The sequence below is a fragment of the Scatophagus argus genome, chromosome 2, assembly GCF_020382885.2.
Source record: "Scatophagus argus isolate fScaArg1 chromosome 2, fScaArg1.pri, whole genome shotgun sequence".
NCBI classification, from domain to species: domain Eukaryota; kingdom Metazoa; phylum Chordata; class Actinopteri; family Scatophagidae; genus Scatophagus; species Scatophagus argus.
In genome coordinates, this window is record NC_058494.1 from 2,210,540 (window position 1) to 2,237,700 (window position 27,161).

The 27,161-nt window shown below is 40.4% G+C and overlaps 2 protein-coding genes across 4 annotated transcripts; both read left to right on the plus strand.

Annotated features, from left to right (window-relative positions):
* The first annotated feature begins 1,601 nt into the window (after nucleotides 1-1,601).
* asb5b (ankyrin repeat and SOCS box containing 5b) lies at nucleotides 1,602-9,025 on the plus strand. 2 transcript variants are annotated; one of them, XM_046400577.1, is made up of 8 exons: nucleotides 1,602-1,751; nucleotides 2,404-2,596; nucleotides 4,607-4,686; nucleotides 6,113-6,220; nucleotides 6,503-6,656; nucleotides 6,852-6,986; nucleotides 8,168-8,359; nucleotides 8,475-9,025. In XM_046400577.1, exons 1-8 carry the CDS (start codon nucleotides 1,629-1,631, stop codon nucleotides 8,636-8,638), a joined length of 1,149 nt encoding a protein of 382 aa, XP_046256533.1. In that variant the 5' UTR covers nucleotides 1,602-1,628; the 3' UTR covers nucleotides 8,639-9,025. The 2 variants fall into 2 exon arrangements, with proteins under 2 accessions (XP_046256533.1, XP_046256540.1); XM_046400584.1 differs by having other exon boundaries at nucleotides 1,620-1,751; nucleotides 2,274-2,596.
* A 558-nt stretch (nucleotides 9,026-9,583) lies between these two features.
* Nucleotides 9,584-26,748, plus strand: galnt7 (UDP-N-acetyl-alpha-D-galactosamine: polypeptide N-acetylgalactosaminyltransferase 7). 2 transcript variants are annotated; one of them, XM_046400566.1, is made up of 15 exons: nucleotides 9,584-10,270; nucleotides 11,672-11,783; nucleotides 11,976-12,294; nucleotides 14,885-15,051; nucleotides 15,448-15,578; nucleotides 17,631-17,710; nucleotides 19,129-19,311; nucleotides 20,310-20,427; nucleotides 20,545-20,667; nucleotides 20,874-20,989; nucleotides 21,726-21,828; nucleotides 21,956-22,054; nucleotides 24,089-24,217; nucleotides 24,401-24,431; nucleotides 24,983-26,748. In XM_046400566.1, exons 1-15 carry the CDS (start codon nucleotides 10,148-10,150, stop codon nucleotides 25,087-25,089), a joined length of 1,941 nt encoding a protein of 646 aa, XP_046256522.1. In that variant the 5' UTR covers nucleotides 9,584-10,147; the 3' UTR covers nucleotides 25,090-26,748. The 2 variants fall into 2 exon arrangements, with proteins under 2 accessions (XP_046256522.1, XP_046256514.1); XM_046400558.1 differs by lacking the exon at nucleotides 19,129-19,311 and adding an exon at nucleotides 18,690-18,872 and having other exon boundaries at nucleotides 9,589-10,270.
* Nucleotides 26,749-27,161: the final 413 nt, after the last annotated feature.

The following is a 27,161-nucleotide window of genomic DNA, read 5'->3' on the forward strand; positions in this document are numbered from 1 at the left end:
AAGAAGAAGAAGAACAGCTTTTTTTTTAAAGGAAAAAAGCTTTATTCATAACAAGTGAGAATGTAGTACACGTATATGAAAGCATACAATTGACTGCATGTACTAAGCAGTTACAAAATAAAATGCAATACATAAACAAAAGCAGGCTGCTGTAGACAAGGTTAGACAGATAACTTTTATGTCGATAGACAATTAAATAACCCGCCTCCTTTCCCCTACAACTTGATAATTCTTCAGTTCTTCTTTCAATATATTTTTCATGGCCAGCTTGCGTTTATAAATGCTGTTGCTATTAACCGGCAGTCGGCACCTGATTACAGCAACGCTCCATCATGTGCCTGCACTGACCGACAGAGGGCGCTCTCCAGTCAGCGTTCATTACAACATAAAAGAGAACATGATCGTAATGAGTTCGCCTACTCATAAAAGAAACTCATTTAAATTATGATTTAAAAAAAAATATAAATAAAATGCATAAAAATGATAGTGTAACTTAAAATGTAGTTCTTTGAAATTAAGTAGTATGAATGAATTCGTACTGATAAAATGCCTCAAGGGTTTTGAAAGGACAGCTTTTGTTTGTAAGTTATTTAAAATATTTAAATCTACATTTGTGTGAATTCTGCCAGCAGAATCAAATTGTTTACGAGATGTTCAACAATTTTGTCCTTGGTAGAAATTCAAAAAGCAAAAGGGTACTATATTATAAAGTTTATTCATTTATTTATTTTTAAATAATTCTTCACAATTTACTGGCATAAGCAGACACACTCTGGTGTTGTAGTAAGTGAACTGTGCAGCAGAGTCACTCAGTCCTCCTTAATTTGATGCAATCTGGGAAATGGTGTCCAGTGATTGTCTTTGCTTTCTCACACTGCTACCTGCTGCTTCTATTTCAAATCTGTTAAAGCCATGGGCAACATGGGTGCATCGTGACAGCTAAAGGATCCTTGGCACGAGATATGGCTGTATGGATACATCCTTACATACTTCACAACTGGCTCTCACACACTAATACACCCATCTCATAATACTGATAATCCATAGATATTTATGGTTTGCATCATTACCATTTTTTCATTATCAAAACATGAAGACTTATTTTATGGTCACAAGTTGCTCACTGATGACTTTTCTCTTCCATCTGGAAGTAGTTCCTGGCCTTCATCTACTCCAAGCTCTCTCCAACTGTCATAGCTCCCTTTGGAGAAAGGGTAAGCATTTTCCTGTATCTCTAAGGGGTGAGGAACATACTGGTTTGTACCTTTATCACAATCAAGTATACATACCTAAATTAAACCTATAGCTCTAAATAAGAAAATTAAGTTAGTTAGTTTGTAAGTTAATGTCAACTGTGTTCTCGGCCAAATATAATTCACGAATAAAACCAAATGAGTGATAAATCACAGATTGACTCATCCATCATGACTACGGGTGAGAGGCGGGGTTCACCCTGGACTGGTTGCCAGTCGATCGCAGGGCCAACACACAAAGACAAACAACCACACACTCTCACACTCACACCTAGGGGCAATTTAGAGTAGCCGATTAACCTAATGTGCATGTTTTTGGTATTGTGGGAGGAAGCCGGAGTACCCGGAGAAAACCCACGCAGGCACAGGAAGAACATGCAAACTCCACATAGAAGGGCCCAGACCGAGATTCGAACCTGGAACCCTCTTGCTATGAGGCGACAGTGCAAACCAATGCACCACTGTGCCACCCCAGAAACAGACCCCTCAACCATATCTGTAAGTACAAATATCACTGTGTTTAAAATGAATGGCAAGCAACTGTGTGCACTATTGTGAATTAAGATCCCATTTTTCATTGTATACATGAAGTTAGCCACAGTTTGACCTACTTTCAGAAATGGTTCCATAGCTGCTACACTGCTATGTATGTATATTTAACTGGGCACAGTCACTGTAAAGTATGTATGTATCTAGGTGTGTGTGTGTGTGTGTGTGTATGTATTTACATCTGTCTGTCTGTCTTTCTATCTCCTATCTAAAGATGCATTTCTAGGGGAACCCCGATTTTTAAAAAAATGTTTGAAATCATGAAGTCAACTATAAAAAGACTGTAATGACACGCAATAATGAATTGCTAGCAAATTCAGTACAAAGCTAAATTAATGTAGGCTAATGTGTGAGGTGGTTATACAAAATGGAATCTGATCAGAGGAGGTTCAGTAAGATGATTCTATGTGTAAGAGTTAAACATCAAATGCATGTCGTGCACAGCTGGGCTAATGGTTGCGTGTTATTCAGGTTTTGCCTGTTTGATGGACAAAAATAGTTTCCTTCGTCCACACATGGGAGCGCATGTGAGAAGGTCACGTGAGTTGGCTACAACAACAACAAAGCAGTTCAGCCAATCACAGTGCTCCCTCGCTCTCAGCCCAGCTTCGCCCCGCTCGGCTGCGGTCGGTGTTATTTGAGCGGAAAGCGCGTGAGGGACAGCCTGGGAAACGCACCAGAGGTTCCGTTTGGAGCTCCGGACATGTCCCGGAAAAGAGCTGCTGAGCCCGGAACGACACCTGAGCACGTCCCGGAGCGAAAGAAGGCCTGCTGGGGAATTCTGACCAGCCAAGGTCGGTACACTGCTGTGCTCAGGTAGAAAGAGAAGACAGCCAGGCTGCTGCTGGGCAAAGTTAGAGATTTGCCGCAGAGGCTGGTCAAACCTTGGGAGTATAGAACAGTCTTATAAAAGGACATGTATCGGTGAACATTTAAGTATAGTAACAGCAGGCTATAAATAACGTTACACCGTGTAAAAGTCCGCAATAGCTTTTGTTGGTTATAGTCGGCTTGGCAGTGAACAGTTCACAGAAGAAAATGAAACAAAAAAGTTATTTTAATCTTTTGTTGAGATGATATGTTTAAAAAGGAATGTTGTTACTAAGAAGAGTCAACAAATAATTGTGTGAGCCCCAAAATAAATAATCCTACCTATGAACTGCTTTCTTACAGATGCACCTAAAATTCTAATAATGAAAAATAAAACAGAGTTCTGAACATGTAAAATGTTGTTATTCCAATCAGAATGTATATTATACATTATATTCCAATCACTAACCCAAAGCTCAGTGCTCAGAGCTGTGCTGTTAATCATCATATCAGTGTGTGAACTGCCATGAGCTTAAACTTGATCTTCACTTTCTATTCACCATCTGTTCTGTTTAGCATCATGTTATCTAAATCTAAATTTAGAGAATGTTACAAAGATATGTATTGGCTTAAAATTGTAATTAAATCTCTGAAGGCTGCTACAATTACAACTATCAATTAAGTTATAATAACATGCAGGATTTGACTTAAAGAGCACATTAAAATATTATGATAGGGTCAGTGCATAATAATTAAGGTTACACAGTTAAGTCATTTAATAAATAAAGGGCTAATAGTTAGGATACATGATTACAGTGACAGAAACAACTATTGAACAATATTAAACAAATCCATCAGTCTGTATACTATTCTTCACTGCTTGTATTTTTTCCTCAGGCTCCATCACTGTGGTCAAGGCTTGCAGGTCACATGTCCTGACCATGTTCAAGTTAATCGTACATGAGAGAACAGATGCAGGGCTGGGTTAGGGACAGGGACAGAGGGGATCACTGGGAAGGTCCTCCTTTAGAGCCCCTGGTGGCTGCCACTCTTTTAGCAGAGGGAGCTTGCTCTGTCCGACATGCTGCAGTGATGCTTTTTTCTTTTATTCTTTTTTTTTGGTAAATTATATTAATGTATGAACTTGGCACATGCCAGTGTTAATTACAGGTAAGCAAAGAAGATACTATTCAAACTGGCAGTTAAGGTGTGAGATCAAGAAGGAGGAGGGCAAGTGTTTTCTGAGGCCATGTGTTGTCGTTGCTCTTGACCTTTCACAAATGGCTGCTGGCATGTACCATCTAGAGAAGGACAGGGGTGGAAATGGCCTCACACTAATAGCCAGTCACTTACTCAGCTACTTATTCAGTTAGCTAGTCAGCTTGCTAGTTGCTATTTTTGGTCTTTGCAGTCTCTTGTCTGTGTAGCTGCTCCTTCTCAGTCCAGTCTGACAGACATAAAGACAAGGAGACTTTATTCAGAATGTCTTACATGTACCAGTGGCTGGATGTGCCATGGGGAGACGGAGATATGGGTATGTTGTAGATAACACTGTGTGTGTTAATGTAGTGAATACTGAGATGCAAGAGAGGAAGTAATGCTGAAGGCCTGCTGTAGAATCTGTTTTGAGCAGATCCTTTCCTTTAATTCAAAATGAGTAGGGCCGCATCAAACCTTTAGTGTTAACTACTGCATGCCATTATTGACAATAACTGATATTATGAAAATGAAATATTTGTATCATGTGAATAATACCCATAGGATAATAAATAACCAAGCACAGATGTTAGGCCGTATGGATCTTTTCATGATTCATTCATTCATTCTTCATTTGCCTAGGAGCATGCTGCAATGCTATTTTGCTGTGAAGATCCATAAATGTTCTGTGGATTAACATTTTCCTTCTCTCTCTCTCTCTCTCTCTCTCTCTCTCTCTCTCTCTCTCTCTCTCTCTCTCTCTCTCTCTCTCCCCCTTTCTGTGTTTGTGTGTCCAGGGTCCTGGGCAGATCGCTCCCCTCTACATGAAGCGGCTTCCCAGGGTCGACTGCTTGCCCTGCGCACCCTGCTGGCCCAGGTAACACCCTTACACTATTAATTGTACATAAAGGAGGGCAGCATAAGAGATCCCAAATGTTGTTTTGGTGGCCAGAACATCTTGATTGCCCCCTGGTGGCTGGCTGCAATACATGTCATAAACACCTCGGTCTTCATGTTAGCAGATAGGACCTAGATCAAATAAAAACTAATACACATCAAATAAATTCTTCTCAAAGATGGTTTCTGTCATGTTGACACTGATGTATGTTCAAGTTTTCTGATAAGGTCTGTTTCAGTTAAGCAAAGTTAATTGATGCTATAAGAAGCAAGTGAAACATCATGATTGACAGCTGAGTTTGACAGTTGTTTGGGTGTGAACTTGTTACCACAGCTTCAAAGTTCTATCGCTACTGTACAGACTCTGGCTCCAAATTATATCACCAGAACCAGAAGATGGCAGCATTCGTATCTGGGATATTCTGGCTTCACTTTTGTACAATGAGAGGAAGTGGAGACGTGTTGTCTTTCTTAATAGATGTTCACTTACTTCATGGAAGTACATGATATATGGTGTTACTTTTTACAATGCTGTGGTTTGCAGGTGAAACAGAATATTTACTTGGGGTAATTAAAACCTATGAAACTAATGGGACCCAGGTGTTTATTATTCTACATGTTTGCACAACAAAGAACACAAGTAACATTAATGACATTAATGAAAAGATGCCATGAGTAGTTCATTAATTCATTCATATTTGCTGGTTCCAGCTCCAGTTTTTTTGTAATTTATGAAAAGAAATGAAGAGTCTTTGGGTTTTAGAGTGTTGGTTGGACCAAAAAAAGCAATTTTAAAGACATCACCGTGGGAACCAGTGAAGCTAAACGACTACTCGATTAGTCATTAAAATAATCGACAGATGACTCAGTGTTGAAAATAATCACGAGTGGCCTTGATTCTGTAACACTTATTGGAGCTTGATGTCTAACATGGTGCTAGCCCGCTGAAGGTCCACTTTTAAGACATTAGTTATGCTTAATAATCATTCCTGAGTTGTGTGCAAAACATTTGAAAAGTTCTGCTGCCTTTTTCAAATCGAAGTTATTCTTCTTAAATTGAATTGCTTGATATGTTTCCTTCCGCATAGTGAACTAATATCTAATTCATTTGTAGTGCTCTGGAAAACTGTTAATATGAAAACTGTTAATATGATACAATGCGTTACAAAATATGAACTTCTAACTGTGTATTGCTGTTATGTTTAATTAAAATAAAGTGCTCTACATTAACAGCCGGCATTACATGGAGTTTAGCATGATGTTCTTCCCATAAAAGAGGAGCAGACATAAAGACAGAAATCTCCAGTCACCATCATTCACGCAGACTTCATTCAAATGAGAAAGTTTGATTCGAAGAAAATCCTTAAACAACTTGAAATCATGAATCTGTGTGCTTTTAATTTTAGGGATATCATGCCAACATTGTCACTATTGATCATGTGACCCCTCTCCATGAAGCCTGCCTGTCAGGACATGTAGCTTGTGTCAGAGCATTAATAAATGCTGGAGCTAATGTAAGTATTCCTCACTTTTAATGTAAGTATTTCCTCTCTTCTTCTCAATTGAAAAAGTCTCTTATAGTAATATAGAGAAAATAAAAAGACTTCTCTAATGCACAGTGTTTATTAGAATGTTGCTCTTTCTCTGATATAAATTCTGAGCTAGAATAATTATCTTGTTTTCATGATCAGTGGAAGCCAAGATTTGATTAATTGCTCAGCCCTAACCAATATGTGTGTGTGTGTTAGTAGATATGGCGGCTGCACTGTATTGCTCACATGTATGCGTGTGTCTAGGTGAATGCTGCTACCATCGATGGCGTAACTCCTCTGTTCAACTGTTGTGCCTCTGGAAGTGTCGGTTGTATGGAGCTGCTGCTGCAGAGTGGAGCGCACACACACACACCACACACACACTTTCCGTCCGCTCTGCACGAAGCCTGCAAGAGAGGTAAATACCGCACACGGATCGGAAACCTTGGGTGCAGTATATAGATGCATTAGTCTGTGACTCCACTCCACATCTTCAGATTTTGGTGCAATTTGGCTGAATGACTCATCTCAGTTTCAGAATGGAACCGATTGAGCTTCACTTAGCACTGACTGCTTGTGAATGTTTTCTTATTGTGTGTTTGTGCACATGCAGGCAATAGCCAGTGTGTAGAGTCCTTGCTGTCTCATGGAGCAGATCCAGACTATGAAGTGTCCCACCTGGGCTCCCCTCTCTACATGAGCTGTCTGCACCGACACACAGCCTGCTCAAAGATTCTGCTGCACAGAGGTGTGTCTCATTTACTGCAGCTCTTTGTCGTTTCATCCTGTGGCACACCTGTATTATCTCCTGTGCTGGGAGCAGGTGCCCACAGTTTTATACGAGCAGCCATTGTTTTGGCCCCTCTGGTCCACAAAGCTTTAGTCAGTGTGCTCAAAGTTTTATAACCCCCCACCCCTTGTGAAAAAAACCTGTACTACCTGTACTAGTACTCGTCTACGTATATCAGATAATTAGCAAGATTAACTGTAACATAAGAAACCAAAGTATGCGATTTCTTGGCTCTGATATTGTCATAGTTTTCAGCTAGTGCAAGTCCCATGTACCAGAAGCAAGTTTGTTTTATTGTTTAATAGTTATGACTTGCTTATATTTCAGTGTAATGTTGGGGAATATCTCAGTTATAATTCCAGATTTCATTCCTGTTTATTTTGACCTCTGCGATATTTTCTTGTCCTGCGTGGCTTCCATAGATATATGACAAATGAATAGTAAGTGTGATTTTATTGTCAGATATTCAGGACAGCAGAGCAGTGTGGTTGTTTTACCACTGGCAAGGGCACCTAGCTGTGTTTACGCCTGAAGAAGTCTTATGTCGTCCATAAAACGTGGTTATTTAAAGAAGTAAGTCTGGATAATGATGAGAATAATGTAGACTAAAAACAGTCACTACAGCTAGTCTATATACTATAACAGCAAAATTGAATTCCTGATGTTCACTTTGTGGCTTTTGGTTTGATGTGCCACCCAAAGGCTTTCAGTGGCCACATCTGGCCATGCATTCAGAAAAAAAATCTTGAGCTGACACTGATTTTAAGGATTTTTAGAGGTCTAAAGGTTTGAAAGTATGCAGTATTTAAAGTTTGTAAAAAGTTTGGACAAGAGACATGTTTTGTTTTTCTTTCTCCTCCCTGTAATCATTCTGTGACATCTCAGAATTATCTTGGGAGCATTTTGTTTCCGGGCCATTACGTTGGGAACCCCTACTCTAGTTTGTTCCACTGAGAAAAAGATGTTTCATTATATTCTTCTGGAGTCTGAGCTGTGGCATGAAGAGAGCAGTCCTACTCTGTCCTACTACACAGAGGTCAGATAGGCAGTTCTCTTATATTTAATTCTAATTTATTTTATTTTTCTCTTCTCCTATCCTGCCCTGTCCTTTTCTCTCCCCTTGTCCTTGTCTCGTTTAGGAGCCAACGTTAATGTAGGCAGAGGATGTGACAGTCCGTTGCATGCAGCTGTCAGACAGGACAGTACTGACCAGGTGTCAGTGTTACTGGACTTTGGAGCTGATGTCAACCTCAGAGACAGTAACAATCAGCGACCTGTTGAGCTGGCGCCTCCTGGTGGACAAACACAACAGCTGCTACTGACATTCGAAGGTACTGCAATATCCTCTGCTGTAGTGATTCTCAACACTGGTGCATGAAACTAGTCAATATTCAGTCTGAGCTGTGTCACAACAGTAAGAGGAAATCATTTTGTTCCTCTCTCTAGTTTCTCCAAGGAGTCTCTGCCAGCTGTGTCGCATCCAGATCAGGAATCTGATTGGTCGATCTAGACTGAAGCTGCTCCCAGTCCTTCCTCTTCCTTCCCTGCTCACTAACTATCTGGAGCACACGGAGGATGATAGGCTCATATGCAGGATGACAGACAACTGAGATTCCATTCCTTTAACAGCTTAAAATTGGATATGCCAAGCCCCTTATTTACCACAACATATCACCAATGTTTTAGACAGTATGGTTGAGTTTGTGTACTGAAACATCACTAGATCATACACTCAGCTGTACTCTGGAACACAGTACATTGCCTCTATGTTGACGCAGTTCACACAGTCTGTTTATTTTATATGTTTATTAAATGGCACTTCACATATTTTCCTTGTCAGATGATTGTCTCACTGACAATGATTCAGACTGTGAACTCATTTTGTTGGTGAAGTGTTGGTTACGTTTTTGTGAATACTGGAATTTACTTACCACTGGAAAGTGCTTTCGAGTATCTGTATGTATATGTAAATACCAATAAATGATGCATGACATGACCTCAGTGACCTGTCCAACACACTCACGGCATTGAACTTGAAGGAGAGTAGCACTCTTAGTTTCCTCAAACCAATATATGTGATCAGTGAACTGTTTAGTTGAACCACAGAAACTGGGATCAGTTTCTGTGGTTCTGTGGTATACTGTTGCGCATTATGCCAGCGCTATCACTAGGTAAGTTGTGTATTGTTGTGTATACAGTGTATTTAATGGGGCCTTTGTCTAAGGAATGGCGACATGTTAAATGATGTCTAAGAGGCGATGCTGTCTTGGTTGCGGTCTTGGGATGTCACTTGTAGTGCTTGCACAACTATGATCCAAACATCCCTGTGTAGCCTTCAGACTGTGATGAAATTTACAACAGACTTGACAGCTGTACACCAATTTATTATTTTTCTAATTCTTTGTTTTTATCACACTTCCCTCCACACTCCATGTATATTCGAAATTTTATATTCATTGTTGTTGTCTGCTTGTTGTTTTCTCATTTAGAGTGTTATGTGTGCATTCCTGCATGTAGCTTTACCAGCCACAGCCTTTGTGATAATTGACCTGCACGTCACTTGGACATACCTCTTGTTGCACACTCCCACACCTGCAGCTACTGTAATACCCGACAATCCAGGAGTGAGCCCTTTTTCACCTTAAGTCATGTCAGGAACTGAGGGACTCAGTTTGAATATTTACAGTTGGTATGTTAAATACATTTAAGATATTACGGGATAGTTAATATATAAAGGAAAGGTCTTGCTTTTCGCGGTGGGTATTTAATGCCCCTACAGGCGTGTGCTTCTCAGTTAGGCAGAGCTACAGCACTAAGGGGGGGCTGCTACGCTGGAGCGGTGTCAGCAGTAGCAGGTCAGGGTGACAAACTGTAAAGAAGAAGACAGGGATAAGAGCCGGAAAGGAGCAGTTTCCCCTACCCTGGTGGAATACAAAACATTAAAAGTCGTATTCCTATCGCTGTCTGTCGACGATTTAGTACCAGCCTCGCTGTTCGAACTTGCAACATCAGCAGCTAACTGGTCGTTAGCTGCCTGGATATCCTGCCAGCCGGTTAGCCCTTCATTGCTAACCTAGCTTAACTGTGGGCAGTCCGGCTACCCACGAAGAGCTTCCAAAATGAGGCTGAAAGTAGGATTTATTCTACGGAGTTTACTCGTTATTGGGACGTTCCTTGGTTTGGTGCTGCTCTGGTCTTCTCTGTCGCCGAAACCGAACGACGAAAACCCTTTTGGAAAACGGGTGAGTTCACTACAGAAAGCCAGTTAACCCCATGTGTCCAACAGAGAGAACTAACTGCTGTCCCTAACAGTTATCAGTGCTAGCATAACTCGAACCCAACACGTCAAAATGTATAATACATTTAGTCATGCAAAGTCAGTGGACGAAGACTAATGGTGGCAGAAGGGTTGTAGCAGATTTTCGTGTCTTCAACACTAAAAGCGTCACTCGTAATATAACAAGCATGAAAACAAATTTTCATTCAGCTCTTTGGCTAGCCTTACTACATTGGTTGTCATGGAGATTGGTTCCTAGCTAGCAATTAACGCCAGCTGCATAATACTTATGTATCTTTAATGATTAAACACGTTTTGATGTATAGTTGTATCCACACCTCGTTTGGTATCAGTATTCATAAGTTACTGTTAACATTACAGTCCTAAATCATAGATTTTCATTCCAGGATGCACATATCCGCATATGTCACCATAGTTTGTGCGTCGCAAAGGCGGACCTGTGCTAAGCTAACGGTTTGCATGCGCTGACAAACATTGACATTATCATTGAAACTGTGACATTATGCCACAAAATGACCATATGGGAATTACTTGAGTAAATGTGCTCCATAGTTGAAGATATCAGCAAGCTAGAGCACGTCATCATAACACCAACAGTTTACTGTGGTCCACTTATTGACATAAGGAGTGGTTTATAAGCAATAGGGACTCTCAGTTAAGAGTACATGTGGCCATGTCCACAGTCTTTTTGCAGCTATAAGGTTGAGGTATTACTTCAGTTGTCTATGGATGGTGGACTTTTCGGTCAAAGGCAGTAGGTGCCGTAGTTACTGTAAATGCACAATTTGGCACTGTATATTGTGGGCTGTACATTTGTGAACTAGTATAAAACTATTTACTCATGCAGTGTGTGAGGATGGGATGCATCATGTGCACAATGTGATTTTATGTAAACCTGAATGATTCATCAGTTCATCAAGCCACTGTCATCTCTGAAATTTGGATCAGACAATTCTTATCTGTTGTCTACATTAATTGTCACGTCATGATGACTCTGCCCACTTGCTACCTACTATGTTTGCTGAAAAATGGAGTCCTGTGAACTTTAGGTGAGGTGGAGTCAGACTCCATACTGTAAATATGTGAGCAGTGTATAAAATGACCAGTGTACAAAATGACCTTTAGGTTTGCTTGTCATGGCAAAGCAACAGAACATTGTGTAGTCTGTGCTCATCCTCCTCTGTTAATGACTACTTGTTACAGGCTCTTTTTAGCTGTAATTAGTCTTTCAAAACACATTTAGTTCAAAACAAAGTTCAAAGTCATATAAAATCATATTCTTTTATTATTTTCCATGAATTTCTTAATTTCTGTGTAATACCCTCTGTTGTGTTCCTTCATATAGGATGACAGTTTGCTACCCAAAGGAAATCTGGCAGGTCAGTTTAAACCTGTGGTGCCTTGGCCTCATGTGGAGGGGGTGGAGGTTGACCTCAACTCCATCAGACTCAAACATGGTGAGACACGCGGTTCTGTTTTTTTTAAAACATCCCATAAAGAACCTCTATTCTGACATTGGACCCAAGAACCAAGCTTTTATTGTCAGTGGCTAAAGCAATTGCAGGTGTAAAAGGTCTTGACCTTCGACATGAACTATAGGCTGGTGCACACGTTTTCGTCATCTTTTCTTTTTTGGATATTGTCTCTAGGGGGGGCAAACCATGGCCTGAACCCTGACCAGCAGCCGAACCAGAATCAGGTGATCCAACAGCAGTATGTGACATTCAAACCCCACACTCATTCCTACTCAAGCCCTATTCTGAAGAAAGGTATCCTGGGAAATTTGGAGCCCAAGGAACCAGAGCCTCCAGGAGTACCCAATGGTCCTGGAGAGGGAGCCAAGCCTTTTGTCCTGGGTCCAGAGTACAAGGAGGCTGTCCAGGCTTCCATCAAAGAGTTTGGCTTTAACATGGTGGCTAGTGACATGATCTCACTAGACAGAACCATCAGTGATATACGCCATGAAGAGTGAGTTTACCCTGACTACAAGTTTGCCACTCAAAGTATTGTTTGTTTTCACTGATATCAGACCTACAATGTACAGACAAAATTATTGGGGCACCCAACCATTACACAAACGGGGTCTTTAGTGACATTGCATTCTAAATACATACACATTAAGACACATTAATTTGGGGTTGGTCCCCCCTTTACAGCTATAACTGCTGTCACTCTTCTGGGAAGGCTTTCCATAAGATTTTGTGTTTCTGTGGGATGTTTGCCCATTCATGCAATAGAGCATTAGTAGGATCAGGTACTGATAATGGGCGACAAGGCCTGGCTCACAGTCTCCATTGTAGTTCATCCCAAAGGTGTTGGATGGGGTTGAGGTCAGGGCTCTGTGTGGGCCAGTCAAGTTTTTCCACACCAAACTCATCCAACCATGTCTTTATTGACTTTGCTTTGTGCACTGGGACACAGTCATGCTGGAATAGAAAAGGTCCTTCCCCAAGCTGTTGCCAAAAAGTTGGAAGCATAGCATTGTCCAAAATGTCTTGGTATTCTGAAGTATTAAGAATTCCCTTCAGTGGAAGTAAGGGACTGAGGCCAACCTCTGACAAACATGCCCATGGCACACCTGAAGATGTGTGTCCTGATATTTTTATCCATATGGTGTGTATTACTCTTAGAGCATCACTTCACAAATTTGTAACTTTATCCTACTTTGGCCCATCAGCATTAAAAGTTTAATCTTCCTACCCTAGTCTACATACATAACTACGATACCGACCCCCAAATTGCTCCTGATGTGTGAATGGCAGAGCGCAGAACTATTGTGGAATGCTTTGGATATAAAACACTGTATTGCTCCTGATGAGCAGGTTGTACTCCTTGCTTGGCAGCATCTTTTATTAGTGTATGAATGTGAGTGGGAGGATGTGGTGTGATTGGTTTGTGCAATAGAAAAAAGCTATATAAATACAGTCGATTCACTAAACAAAGTGGAGAACAGGAGATAATCCTTAGTGTTCCACGTTTTGTAGTAATGTGTCTGTAAATATTCACACGTCTGATTGTTTGCCTAATATATCTAGCACCAGCCCAAACACCTGTTGATTAGCTTATATTTTAAGCAAACACACTCACGGAAGCCATCTGGGTTTGGCTCATACACGCCTCACTGAGCAAGCTGCCTTTTAACCGGTTTGACAGACACAGATTACACAGGATGGTTAAGCTCATGGATGCATTATGTTTGACATAACTTTACTTGTGAGTCAGCACAAGCCAGCAGTGTTTTTCACTGTTGCCTCTAAGGTAATATCCAGCAATGAACATGAAAAACCCTCCATTAACAGACCATTTGTGAATCAAACAAGAAAGTGTGTACAACAGCTTTTATCTTGTAGAGGAAGGGATATGTACTTAAGGGTGGATCCATATTTGTGGCACCTTACAAAATCATGTGTGTTTATGTTTCATCATATCACCAGCGTTGTGTTGAAATAAGTCTGCTGAGTTTAACAAAGGCAGACAGTTAATGCGTGTCAGTAGTCTGTCACAGCCGCACTTAACGTGTTGGCAGATGCTCATAATGAAAGTTACTATGTTACTAGTAAGTTACTAGTTACTAGAAAGTTACTACTAACAGTTATTTTAACTATAGTCATGACAGTTTTTAAATGTAGTCAGTAGAAATATGATGTTCATGCTGGGTACTTGCAGGTATCTGCCCTCTAACCCATCACTTGGACAGGTTTAACTTTTTTTACTGGATCACAATGTAGGTTATTGCAGCAGCCCTCAGCAGTGGCATCTCTGTAGGAGTAAAGTTAGCTTGAACGCCACCTCAGCGTGCAATTATGAGAAAAGTTTGTTAGCATTAACTGGCAGCTCGAGCAGCAACATGTTGTGGTACAGCTCACACCTCTTTTGGCACACCTTAAATTAATTAGTCGTAATTTTAGCACAACGCAAATCTAAAGCTAGTCAAATTCCATATTTGTTTAGTGATTCATATGTGAAGCTCTGTTGTTGTGATCACTTACAGCTGCTTTCACCAGTTGGAGAAATATTCAACTAATGAGAGCCTTGTAAGTGGGAATAAGTATGCTGATGGTATCTTCCATGTATAAATTATAGAGATTGCTTAGGGGGAAAACATGGAAATGACTCCCACAACAAAAATGGACTAACAACTATCAACTTTCTCATATCTTGGACTCCAGTGCACTCACCCTTTCCTCTTAGTCCAAGCTCCTCCAGAGACACAGAAGGCACATAACTGTTTTCACGTGCTGAGCAGTATTCAGTACTTACTAGTAAACTGACTTTTTACGTATAACACTGGTGGCATGCCCCTTTTGAAAGCTTTTGCATACGCTGTTAACAAAAGCTTAACAATAGGTAATGTTTTTGTAATCATAAGATTTGACATAGAATTTGACCCTGCTGTCAGCTGTAGCTAATTAGTAGCTCCCACACAGACCTCAGTGAGGTTCTTGTTATTTCTGCACAGCAATATTAATTTTGACTTTGGAGATAAAGATAGCAGTAACATTTTTTTAGTGGGAACATGTAACTGACCTGCTGTTGTCATTCTGTCTCACCTCTTCAGGTGTAAATACTGGCATTATGATGAAAGACTGCTGACTTCCAGTGTGGTGATAGTCTTCCATAATGAAGGCTGGTCTACGCTGATGCGAACCGTTCACAGTGTCATCAAGAGGACTCCCAGAAAATACCTGGCTGAGATAGTTATGATAGATGACTTCAGCAACAAAGGTGAGTTTCTTTGATCGCATACATTATCGGGAAAAAATGTCATATTAGATGTATTCTTCTTCTTATCTTGTTATTGTCTCTTGAACAATTCATTAGTGCGCAAAAAAGTCATCAGATTATGGAGGGTGCTCTCAGCACCTTGGTTTAGTTAGGAAGAGATTCATTGTCTCTCTCACTAAATCACCAGTTTTTCACATTGATAACATGAAGATTTTGTCAAGACTTTTGAAGCAGAGTCCAAAATAGCTGAGCAGCATGTGGTTACGATGGTGGGATGAGGAGTGATAAGTTGACCCTCTATTAAGATGATGACTGGAATCGCTTTATCAAGTCCCAGATATTGTCAAACAAACACGTGTGTTGGTGGCTTACCTTTGCTGGTGTGTGTATGTGTAGTCCATCTGAAGGAGCGTTTGGAAGAGTACATCAAGCAATGGAATGGTCTTGTAAAACTCTTCAGAAATGAAAAGAGAGAAGGACTGATCCAAGCCAGGAGTATAGGAGCGAAGAAGGCCTCTAAAGGACAGGTATGCTGCTGCTTGTGCACTGCTGCTGCTCGTACCACAGCAACTGTTATTAGTGTATGAATATTTCTCAGTGGCTTTATTCACATACAACATTTCAGATCCACTTTCTGTCTTCTGGGCCTCACCTCAAACCAGAGACATGGTCCATAAAAAATAATCGGGATTAAAGTCCAACTCCTGACTTGAATGAACTTCATAAATTGGTCATTTCCAACCTGTTACATGTATATTTGAATGATTTTAATAAATGCAGCTTTTTAACTGGGTAGGAGGGTACTTTGAAACATCAACATGAAAGGAATGAAAAAACTTCCATGAATTGAGGTCATTTACTGATAAACTTATTATTGGTTATTATTATTCATTAGAAAAAACATATACCCACTAAACTCATCACAGTTCACTTTTTAAACAATATTTTAAATGTATAAACCAATCCATTTTGAACATACTTTCCTATTGGGAAAATGCAGGATAGAAGAGTGGATTTAAATACAACATTTGTGGTCAATACAATTTTTTGCAATTCTTCTGTTAACTATATTATAAATATCAATATCAAATGCCATATAATTAACCTCGTATGTGGGTGTATATCTTCATTTCTCACTGTATAATGTATTTATTAGTTGTTTAAACATTGTTTTATTGACTGATAGTGGTTGATAAAGTCAAATAATGTGATAGCTCATCACTCCTTTGTTGGGTCAGTGTTACGGGAACTATGGTTAAGTATTCACCGAGGCTTAGCCCGAGAATTAGCTTGCTCTGGACCAGGTTGGTTTCCCAGCATACGTTGCCATAGTAACTGAGCTTGAACTACACAATATGGACAAAAATATTGGAGCAAACCTCCTTTATTATTGAATTCCAGTATGGTAAAGAGATGTTTTTCAGGGGTTGGGCTCAGCCCCTTACTTCCACTGAAGGGAAATCTTCAGCTTCAGCATACCAAGACATTTTGGACAATGAAGGACCTTTTCTATTCCAGCATGACTGTGTCCCAGTGCACAAAATAAAGTCCATAAAAACATGGTTGGATGAGTTTGGTGTGGAAGAACTTGCCCACACAGAGCCCTGACCTCAACCCCATTGCACACTTTTGGAAGTGTCTCAGTTCCATAGATTTGCTTTATGGAACTGAATCAACTGAAAATGATTTAGACTAAACAAAATAAGCCTGATGTATTTGGTTAACTTGGAACAGTTTATGGTGGCATGTTGCCTCATAGCGAAAGGGTTCCAGGTTCGAATCCCAGTCTGGGCCCTTCTGTTCTCCCTGTGCCTGTGTGGATTTTCTCTGTGTTCTCTGGCTTCCTCCCACAATCCCAAAGACATGCACATTAGGTTAATTGGCTACTCTACGTTGCCCCTAGGTGTGAGTGAGCGTGTGTGATTGTCTGTCTCTGTGTGTTAGTCCTGTGATTGACCAGTGACTGTAATGATAATTTCAATTTTCTTGTGATCAACTACATGAGATGAGCCACATCTTGCTTTCTCACAAAGAGACCAGGTCCTTTTGTGTTTTAAATTATCATGTCTAGACTTCTTAAACCTCCCGCCTGCGTGCAAAATCCTGCAGGACACCCCAGGAAGTCAATGCCAGTACCGGTAACAGACGGAAAAGCGTGAAAACGCTCCGAGTAGAGGCACTGACTCCTGCGGCACACAGAAGATTGTGAAACATACCTTAGGAGCATTCCTCAGGTATAAATGTTTAGGTCTCCACATGTTCGGAGTCTTTCAATCAATCTGACCATGTGAATGTGTGTTGATTGACCTTTGCTTCGTGGAGAAAATAAAGTCCTTGTCGGCCAGCAGAAGTCATTTTTCACCAGCAGCAGAGAATTTTCCACAACAGTCCAGCGTGTACCCCACCTCTCACCCGTAGTCAGCTGGGATTGGCTCCAGCCCCCCCTCGGTCCTGACGGATAAGCGCTATAGAAAATGAATGAATGAATAGAACAGTTTATATCATTGGTCAGAATGACACCATTTTCTTTGAAGGGGAAGGACCACAGACATTAGTGTTTGTGTGTGTTTGTTTTCTAGGTGCTGATATACCTTGATGCCCACTGTGAGGTTGGAATCAACTGGTATGCTCCTCTGATTGCTCCTATTTCAAAAGACAGGTAACACACACACACACACACACACACGCACATGCTCTACCTCACATGAGTTTATAAAGGCTTTCAGTCACCAGAGATGTTTTACAGACCAGTTTATTACTCACATACAGTCCATTTATCATCTCATACCTTTTCTTTTCTGAACATCTGTCTTGTTTTATAGGGTTGGTAGTTTTTGAGTATGGTACACACAGGCTCAAAAAATATTATTTCTCAGATTAAATATTTCATGCTGCAGTTTCTTCTGTTTTCTTTTCTTCTTTTTGTTTTTTTTTACATGTAGCATGGTCATCACGACAGTGTCCAGTTGCATTTCCCATATCTTACCTTTATTCTAAACTAAAGGATAACTTTGCAGCCCGCTCAAAGACTTAATCCCTTTGTAACAAGGTTTACTTCTTCTCCAGCAATGGAGATTTGTGGGTAGCTTATATTTTGCAGATGTCTACATTTCCATTAGTTCTCCAGTTGTTTCCCTTTTTTTTTAAAGTCATTTTTATCTCTGCATTAAATCTGTTTTTGCTCACAGTGCTGAGATGTCACATATTTCAGTCAGCTGGGTGAGATGATTGAAGAAACGGTCTGCATTGTTTCTGGGTGTAGATGTTCAGCAGGCAGGTTTGACAGTGTGCAGGATTGTTAATCATTCATACCGTATTTTTACGCGTAAGACGTCTAGTCACAAATATTGGCTGCACTGTTAATTTTTTCAATGAACCATTCATTTTTTGAATTTCCCATTTCCTGTATAGCCCCATAGGAGAAGCAGCACTCCTGCTTTATGCAATGCAAAACAAAATCACAGTGCTGTCAGGTTTAGTAATGACTCAAGATGCATGTCTGAGTTCCATATCTCAACTGTAAAATTCTGCTACACTACATTTGAACAAAATTTTCAACTATTCATCACACTCCAATACAGACAGAGGTGTGTGGTGTGTTTGTGTGTGTGTGTGCGCGTGCGTGTGTGTGTGTGTAGGACAGTATGTACAGTGCCACTGATAGACTATATAGATGGTAATGAGTACACTACGGAGCCCCAGCAAGGTGGAGATGAGGACGGCCTGGCTAGAGGAGCATGGGACTGGAGCCTGCTCTGGAAGAGAATACCTCTTAGCCAGAGAGAGAAGTCCAAGAGAACACATACCACCGAGCCCTACCGGTACACACCAAGCTGTTAGCATGCTGACACTCATCCCTGTTCTGTTTGTGTCTCCATTTCCCATCCCTTCATCCCACCCGTCCTTTCCTTCACTGTGCCTTACTCTGTCTTGGTCTTTGATATCCCACTCCATGTCTTTGTGTCTTCTTTGCACTGCTGTTTGTGTTTGCCTGTTTTTCTCCCTGCATCTATACCATCCCTGCACATCTTTCCCTCGTGTATCTTGTATGCACTGCCCCTACCCCCACTCTGTCAGAACGGTGTGTACGGTGCCTCTGATCGACTCCATCCATGGCCAGAAGTTCACCATCGAGCCCCAAGGGGGAGGAGACCAGGATGGCTTTGCTAGAGGAGCCTGGGACTGGAGCATGCTCTGGAAGAGAATTCCTCTGGGAGACAGAGAAAAAAAACTCCGAAAAACTCATACTGACCCTTATAGGTACAGAAACCCAGTGGCTAATCTGGACAATGTCAACACAAAGGCAAATAAAAATAAATACCCCAACTAATTAGAAGAACTGTAAACCAAAATATAAAGAAAACCAACTCCTCTCAGTGGAACTGCTCAAAATTAACCTCAAAAACAGAAATATTAAGAGCGGGTGTGTGGGTACCAAAAGCTGATTTTTAATACACTCTTCATATATTTACATTTGGAAAATTTAAATAACCAGTCTAACCCTTGCTGCATAGCACAACTAACCAACTAAATCTGATGGGGAGTAGCTTACTGCTGTCCTGTCCACTGACGCTTCTGTGCTGTAACGTTTCTACTATTGGGTGTTAATTGGTGCTTCATTGCAGTGTGATGTGGGCCTCATTTGTTTCATTTGGTGAAATTTATGACTCCTACTGACCTTCTGATGTTTTTGGTTTAAATTAAGACCAAATTACTTCCTTCTGTCCTTTTTCTTTTAAGCCCACTTGAACTACAGGGACTTGGGCTATGACAACATAGCAATATTTCCCTCAGCAAGAATAGACTGGCTCCTATTCTAAAAGCCACGACACTGATGACAAGTCCGTGTTGAGTCCACAGAGGAGCTTCTGGTGTGAATCGGGTTCGGAATGGGGCACCCTCACCCCCACCTTGTCCCCAATCGCTTGTTTCATTCATCATGTCTTCCTGTCTTTCATTATCAAATTTGCTTTCACTAATTACCTATTTTGCTTCTCCTGTCAGTCTGATCTGACATGCTCTGTGTTCTCATAGTTATTAACACAATAAGTGACTGACTGCTTTTAGTAAAGGCGATGTAGAAGCTAATATTCAGACAGAAATGAACTATTAATGCCTGATTTTCAGACCAACCTGTAGAATTGGGATTATTTGATTTTCACAGATGCCTAGAAAATAATTTGGAGCCACACGGTGATGCACCAGTTTGAGTATGTGTCTCTATGTGGATGTGTTTGTGCCTGTCTTTTCACTGGTAGGTCTCCAGCCATGGCAGGTGGCCTCTTTGCTATAGAGAGAGACTTCTTCTTTGAGCTGGGACTCTATGACCCAGGACTGCAGATATGGGGAGGAGAAAATTTTGAAATATCCTACAAGGTAGACATGGAGTTGTCTTGTTTATAGACTATGAGGCTGAATAGCCTCACATACGCCGTTTAAAAGGGTTTACAGTGGTATTCTTGGATTTCTTTAAATTTCTCTGTGTTTATATAGATCTGGCAGTGTGGCGGCCAGCTGCTCTTTGTGCCATGTTCTCGTGTCGGCCATATTTACAGACTTCAGGGATGGCAAGGCAACCCTCCACCTGCACATGTTGGATCGTCACCAACTCTGAAGGTAGAATAGAAATTTTCCTAAAATTATAAACAGGAAAACAATGGCTCCAATGCAAAGGCACTTGTCAGTTGGTTCTCTGTATGTTACAAAGTGTAATTAAACCTAGATGTAATCCGTTATTACAGCAGATAAAATCACAAATTTGTATTTTATATTGTGTAAAGTATTTTCACGTCATATAATGTGTAATAATTGTATATGTGCAGAACTATGTTCGTGTGGTGGAGGTATGGTGGGATGAATATAAAGACTTCTTCTATGCCAGTCGTCCTGAAACTCTCACTCTAGCCTACGGAGACATCAGTGAGCTCAAACGCTTCAGGTATGACATACGCACGACAAAATATCTACGCTTTATGCTCAGTTCATTTAGACTTGTTTTCTTCTATCTCGCCTGACAACATGACTGCTGATACACCCCATGTCTACAAACCACCCAGTCAGAATACAGCAAGATATAACACAGAAAGTACAAATGTCTGTGCTGTGACCAAAGTTTGTTCAGCTGTTTTGCTACATGCTCAAACGATACGAGTCCATGACACGGCTCTGCTTGTACTTTTTTCTTTGCAACGCCATACCTCACCACACATTTACATGAGCAACCTGACAAGCATCAAAACTAGTGTTACACACGCAGACACATCCAAAGCTTTATTTGATCCATATCAGTGTGACATGAAATAAGCTGGGAAATTTGCATTGCTCAGTGTATAGGTGCCATATCAGGAAGCTCTTTACCTCGGCATTATAAGAACCATAACTGCACTGTAAAAAGAAGAAAGAAAGGTGTATTTTAAGGTATCTAAACTTAGATTAAAAATAAAACAGAATTTTACCCTGCTTTTTAAAAAGATGTCTTGAAGGTTTAAACTTATCTTCACACACACTAAAAATTCTTAACATTTGGTATAAGCTGAAATTAATGCAATTCCTGCCTTTTTATTTTTAGAATTTGTTATTTAATGTATCATTATTATTAGTAGCATCTCTAGAAGTTGTAAGTTCAGTGTTTGTATATTAATTGTTTGCTGATTGTTCCCCGGACCTTTTGTCAGGGAGGAACATCGATGCAAGAGCTTCAAGTGGTTTATGGAGGAAATAGCATATGACATTCCAGTGCACTACCCTCTGCCTCCGAAAAATGTGGAATGGGGGGAGGTAAGCCCAAACACACACATACACACACCCCATGTTCAGTTGCTGTTTGTTTCACGGTTTTTCAATAACACATTTTTGTTTAATATCCCTTGCCATAAGATTGAGTGTGTATGTATATCCTGTCCAGATTCGTGGCTTTGAGACAAGTTACTGTATCGACAGTATGGGACACACCAATGGAGGCAATGTGGAAACGGGACCTTGCCACAGGATGGGGGGCAACCAGGTAATAAAACACACAGTGTCCGATGCGGTGTGTTTCTTTATCGCCTGTAGCTGTGTTCAGTCTTGGCCTGGTTTCTTTCTGTCTATAATTAGCATGGAGGATAGTAGAACAAATATGCTAAAATGTATGAACAGATATCCTTCTTAATTGGACATGTTCCATCAGAACTGAGCTTTATCTCTTGGTAGACTTGAGTTTAGCAATCACAACACAAAAGTAGTTACAGTACAGTAGCAGTAGTCATTTTCTCCAGATGTCCAACTCTTGGTATGCATTGGTGTCTACCACAATTTTTTTTTAATTTCTATTACCAGCAGGAGCCAGCAGTCACAGACTTGCAGGTTTTTAAGAAACATGTCGTCATTGAACTAAATGGTTCAGCAACAACAGAACATTTTTTTGTTCAAGTTTTCACAAAGCAATGCAGGGCCTTCTGTCCCAGAAGGCAGATTCAGCTTTGAGCCCTGAGCTCTGAGTTGATGAACCTTAAACAGCTGATCAGAGTGAGTTCAACCAACTGTGAAGCTGTGTCGGATATCACTCTGTGTTTACTGTGTTGTTCACTGTGTTCACTCACAGCAACACTTCAGCTTACCGGTAGTTCACATCATCTCATGTATGATTTAACTGTTGTTGTTGATCAGCTCAGCCAACTGCACAGCATGAGAAATCATTATTAATTGATAGGGGTCGAAACAGTGTGTCTGAAATGTCATACAGATTTTTTTTTTTTTTTGAATGTGCAGTAAAGTGTTCTGACACCTGTCACTGCGCTGATTCAAATCATCTCTCTTTGTGCTGAAAACAAAACTCCATGGCCTTCTCTTTTAGCAATGTCTGCACGTATTACCCTTCCCTTCTTAGCTTCCAAGCCGTGGTCAGGAAGCACAGGGGAGATGTTTATTTTTCTCTTCCCCCAAGTTGATTACCCCCGTTCACTTTTCCAGCTGTTGAAGAAACAACAGACAAGACATTTCTTGGTCTTGAGAAGCTGCAGCATTTATTAACTGACACACTGTAACCCGCATCGTGCGTTTACTACTAAATTTTTCTTGTGCTCCATTCACATTCACTGTCACTTTACTCACTCACCCTCACACACATCACACACTTCCCTATTCAGGAGCTACTGTAACTGTAATGTACTGTTACATTTCTCAGTGGTGTTCACCCTCTTCTCACTCTTCAATGCCTGCTTCCTCACAGAAAAGTTTTTGAATGTTTAGAAGAGGTTAGCAGTAGGATGTAATTTTTACTCACACACTGCATTTGTAGGTTATTTTTCCAGTTTGCCTAGACCTATTTTTAAGGGCAAATGCAAGTGAAATTTGCACTGTCAAAACCCTTCAGGCAACATAAAGATTTGATTTTGAGCTGAGGGTGAATTCATGGCATGTAATATATGAATGTAAGCCACAGAGAGCGTTGTTCAAAACTGTAATCACAGTATCTGACCGTTTCTGTTTCTGTACTGAAAGCTCAGTTTTGCTCAGCTGAATAAGTACTCACTTAGCCACTTTCTGGAACAGACACCTGATAATGTTACAGAATGAAAAGAATGCAGAGTTTTTTGGTGGTTGTGGTCAAGTCTTACTTCATGCAGGTTTTGATGGAAACTCCCATTTAACTCACTAGGGCTGCCATTTCAGTTACTTTCATTATGATTATTTTTCATGATTAATCATCTAGTCTATAAAATGTCATAAAACTGTGAGAAATGCTCTTCTTGACTTCTTCAAATTGCTTCTTTTGTTCAACCAATAGACCAGAACCCAAAGACTTTTCATTTACTATCATAAATGACAAAAATGCAGGAAATCCTTACATTTAAGAAGCTGAAACCAGCAGATGTTTGACATTTTTGCTTGGGAAATGACTGAAGCGATTAATTGATTGACAATGTAGTTTGTAACTAATTCTTGATTAGCTAATCATTCAATCAACTAATTGTTGCAGTTGTATAACTAAACTGTGGTCATGTTACAGCCTTTAATGTGTGTGTGTGTGTGTGTGTGTGTGTGTGTGTGTGTGTAGTTGTTCCGTATCAATGAAGCCAACCAGTTGATGCAGTATGACCAGTGCTTGACCAGAGGAAGTGATAATTCAGCTGTCATCATCACACACTGTGATCAGAACCAGTACACTGAGTGGAAGTACTTCAAGGTGAGACACACGCAGACGCACTCAGTCAGTCAGTCACTCAATTAAAGCAATAAATCTCCTTAGTTGACTTAGTTCTGCTCATGAGTGTGCAAACAGGAAATGATGTGAGCACACTGGTCAGAAACAGAAAATGTTTTGGAAAGAACAAGAATTCACTCTCCCTCTGTCCTTCTGTCTATCCAGGATCTCCACCGGTTCACTCATGTGCCAACAGGTAAATATGAGCATTATTTTTAACAGGGATAATAACAGCTCTTGATCGATTGATCGTTTATACAGTCAGAGTAGAAAAACGCTGACCTCTGATCAGAACAAGTAGTAACGTTTAAGATCGCAGCTCAGGCAAGACTGGAGCTGTCATTACCAGAGCAAATATGTGTTTGTGTGAGCTGATTAGCAACAGAAACTTGGAGGGCAGAAATATCAAAGATACAAGGTAGCTTGCAGTTTGCCGTCATATTTTGTGTGCGTGTGTGCATGGTGTTTTTGACTTGACATGATTTGTTGAGACAGTGCAGGTGCCTATTAACACATTGGGTTGTACGACAGATTTAATTTTTCTGTATGTTATAAGCTGCTACATGTAGCTGTGCTGTAGTCCAGACCTCCTCTTTCAGACATAACAGCTTAAATACTCTGGTTAAGTACCTATGAATACATCCACTTATTAAATGGATTCTTGGGATCTGCATGGGAGAAGTTGTAGTGAAATAACAAGTCTGTAACAGACACTAGTAGTAACGTTCATCTGTGTTCTCCTAACAGGAAAATGTCTGGACCGCTCTGACCTGCTCCACAAAGTGTTCATATCAGACTGTGACACCAGTAAAACCACTCAGAAATGGGAGATGAACAACATAGTGGCTGTATGAAGAAGACAGGGGGGCACAGAGAACAACACGGTGACTGTATGAAGACGTACACACTGATTAACACATGCCAAGAAATACATCCATACTATAAGTTTACAAATCTATCAAACTGATACTGTCCTTTTAAGGAAACAACATGTTTCTGATATGAGCCAGTCAGTGTCAGTGCACCTCCAACATGATCGAGTCAGAGTGGCAGCTTCAACCCAAAATTGTTCGTCTCAGCCAAAACATGCCTTTGTCAAACTTTGTAACTTTCATGTAGACACATAGATACTCCAGATGGTCGGTGTGGAGGTTGAAGTTGCCGGTCCTCAGAATGACCTTTTGGACCAACACTGAACTGGAAACATGTTGCTCTCTGTCTCTGTCTTTCATTGTGTTTACACACTGTCTCTCTATCTTTTGGGCTCTCAGGTCTTTTCTAAACCACTCTGTTCATTTCTGAAATCAATCACATCAACTCCAACTATTGAGTCAAGCTCTTATTAGACATTTTCAATCATCTGTTAGCCAGACTGATTAGCTCATTCACCAAAGAGTCATTGGTGGAGGATTCAGTCACGTCATCAGTGTAATGAACCAGGTAAAGTGTTGGTACGTACACCGTCTGTGAGTCAGGTCCTGTTTCAGTGAGAAGCACTTGTTGGACATATTATATCAGTCAGTCTGAAGAGCCGTTAGGCAGATGTCTTGAGCAACAGACAAAAAGGTGACAAAAGGTGGAAACGTTCTCAAATCCCAGTGAGATGCAAGTAAAGCTTCTACAGGCACATGCTAAAATTGACACTGACATCTTGTATTATATTAGCTTTTTCTTCACATTTGCACTGTGAAAAGCATTTTTTACTAACCCCAGTGAAAGGGCCACTTCAAGCTTGAAGCTAATGCAGCAATCTAACAGATTGTTTGGTGAAGCAGCAGAATCAAATTCACCACACTGTATCAAAAGCCTAACCAAGACGACAAAGGAAAGCAATGCTCGTGTCCTCCTACATGAAGCTTTATCCGGCATTAGTTTCTCATTCCCAGCATGCCTTGTCTGAAGCCAGCCCTTCTAGAAAATGCTTTGAAATGGACACTAATAAAAGTAACTGTATTTTCTTAACTTTGATTGGTTGCCAGTTACTTCTGTTGTCTTCCATCGGCTTGGATTTATTTTCATCAACTTGGACAGACAACTGAGATGCTTTATAGGAATCTTAAACATGTTAAATAACAGTGATCTGATTGACTGAGGACTTGAACTCCCTGCCTCACTGACAGTCCTGATGAGTGATTCAGTAGCTGACCAGTTGACTGTGACTTAGTAATTGCCTGTCTGAAAATGGGGGAAATAAAAGGAAAAAAAAAAAAAACACTGGGTTTTTGGAGTGGGGCATGATACCAGTGAGAAATGCACAACTTGGGGGAAAAAACAACAAATGAAGAAAATTTGACTGCTTTTTGTTGTTTGTTTTTGCAAGGGAAATAGGGTTTGGTGTATGGATGATCATGTATGCAATGTTTTGTACAATGTAAATAGATTTCTTTGTAAAGATGATCATGATGAATTTTGTGAAGGGCCTTGAATGGTGTAAATATTTAACTTATAGCAGAGATTTAATATGAGCTGAACAGTGGGTGATTGATCAAATAAAAATCAGATTTTTACTACTACGTACCTCTGTTCTGTCTTTATTTCAGAGAGGGGAGTCGAGTGGGGTCGAAGTCATTTAAAAAAATATATTTTGTTCATGGTGTGAGAGTTCTGTCTTCAAGAGTTTTTTTTTTTTTTTCCTCCAGTCTGAGTAAAATTGTGAGTATAATTTTGTTTGTTATGCATCTGAGGTTGTGCAGTTAAGACAAAAGGGGCTTAGCAGACGTCTGCTGCAGGCTAGAGGCTCCAGGCTTTATTAGGCACTACTAGCATAAACACACACACACACAGTCCCATAGACACATGTGCCGTTATCCAACTGGTGGCTGTTAGAGATGTATTGTGTGGGTAATACAGACACAATGTTTTGACTCCAATGGAAAAATTTGTGGAATTAAAAAATACACTTTACTGTTTTAAACATGTTTATCAT

Excerpts from the sequence above, each read along its gene's own strand:
- asb5b (XM_046400577.1), top strand. The coding sequence starts at position 1,629 with ATGCAAACTCCACATAGAAGGGCCCAGACCGAGATTCGAACCTGGAAC. Across the intron at positions 6,987-8,167 it reads AAAGATTCTGCTGCACAGAG|GAGCCAACGTTAATGTAGGC; the intron begins GTGTGTCTCATT and ends TGTCTCGTTTAG. Across the intron at positions 8,360-8,474 it reads GCTGCTACTGACATTCGAAG|TTTCTCCAAGGAGTCTCTGC; the intron begins GTACTGCAATAT and ends TCCTCTCTCTAG.
- galnt7 (XM_046400566.1), top strand. The coding sequence starts at position 10,148 with ATGAGGCTGAAAGTAGGATTTATTCTACGGAGTTTACTCGTTATTGGG. Across the intron at positions 17,711-19,128 it reads GCTCCTATTTCAAAAGACAG|AACGGTGTGTACGGTGCCTC; the intron begins GTAACACACACA and ends CCACTCTGTCAG. Across the intron at positions 21,829-21,955 it reads AAAATGTGGAATGGGGGGAG|ATTCGTGGCTTTGAGACAAG; the intron begins GTAAGCCCAAAC and ends TATCCTGTCCAG.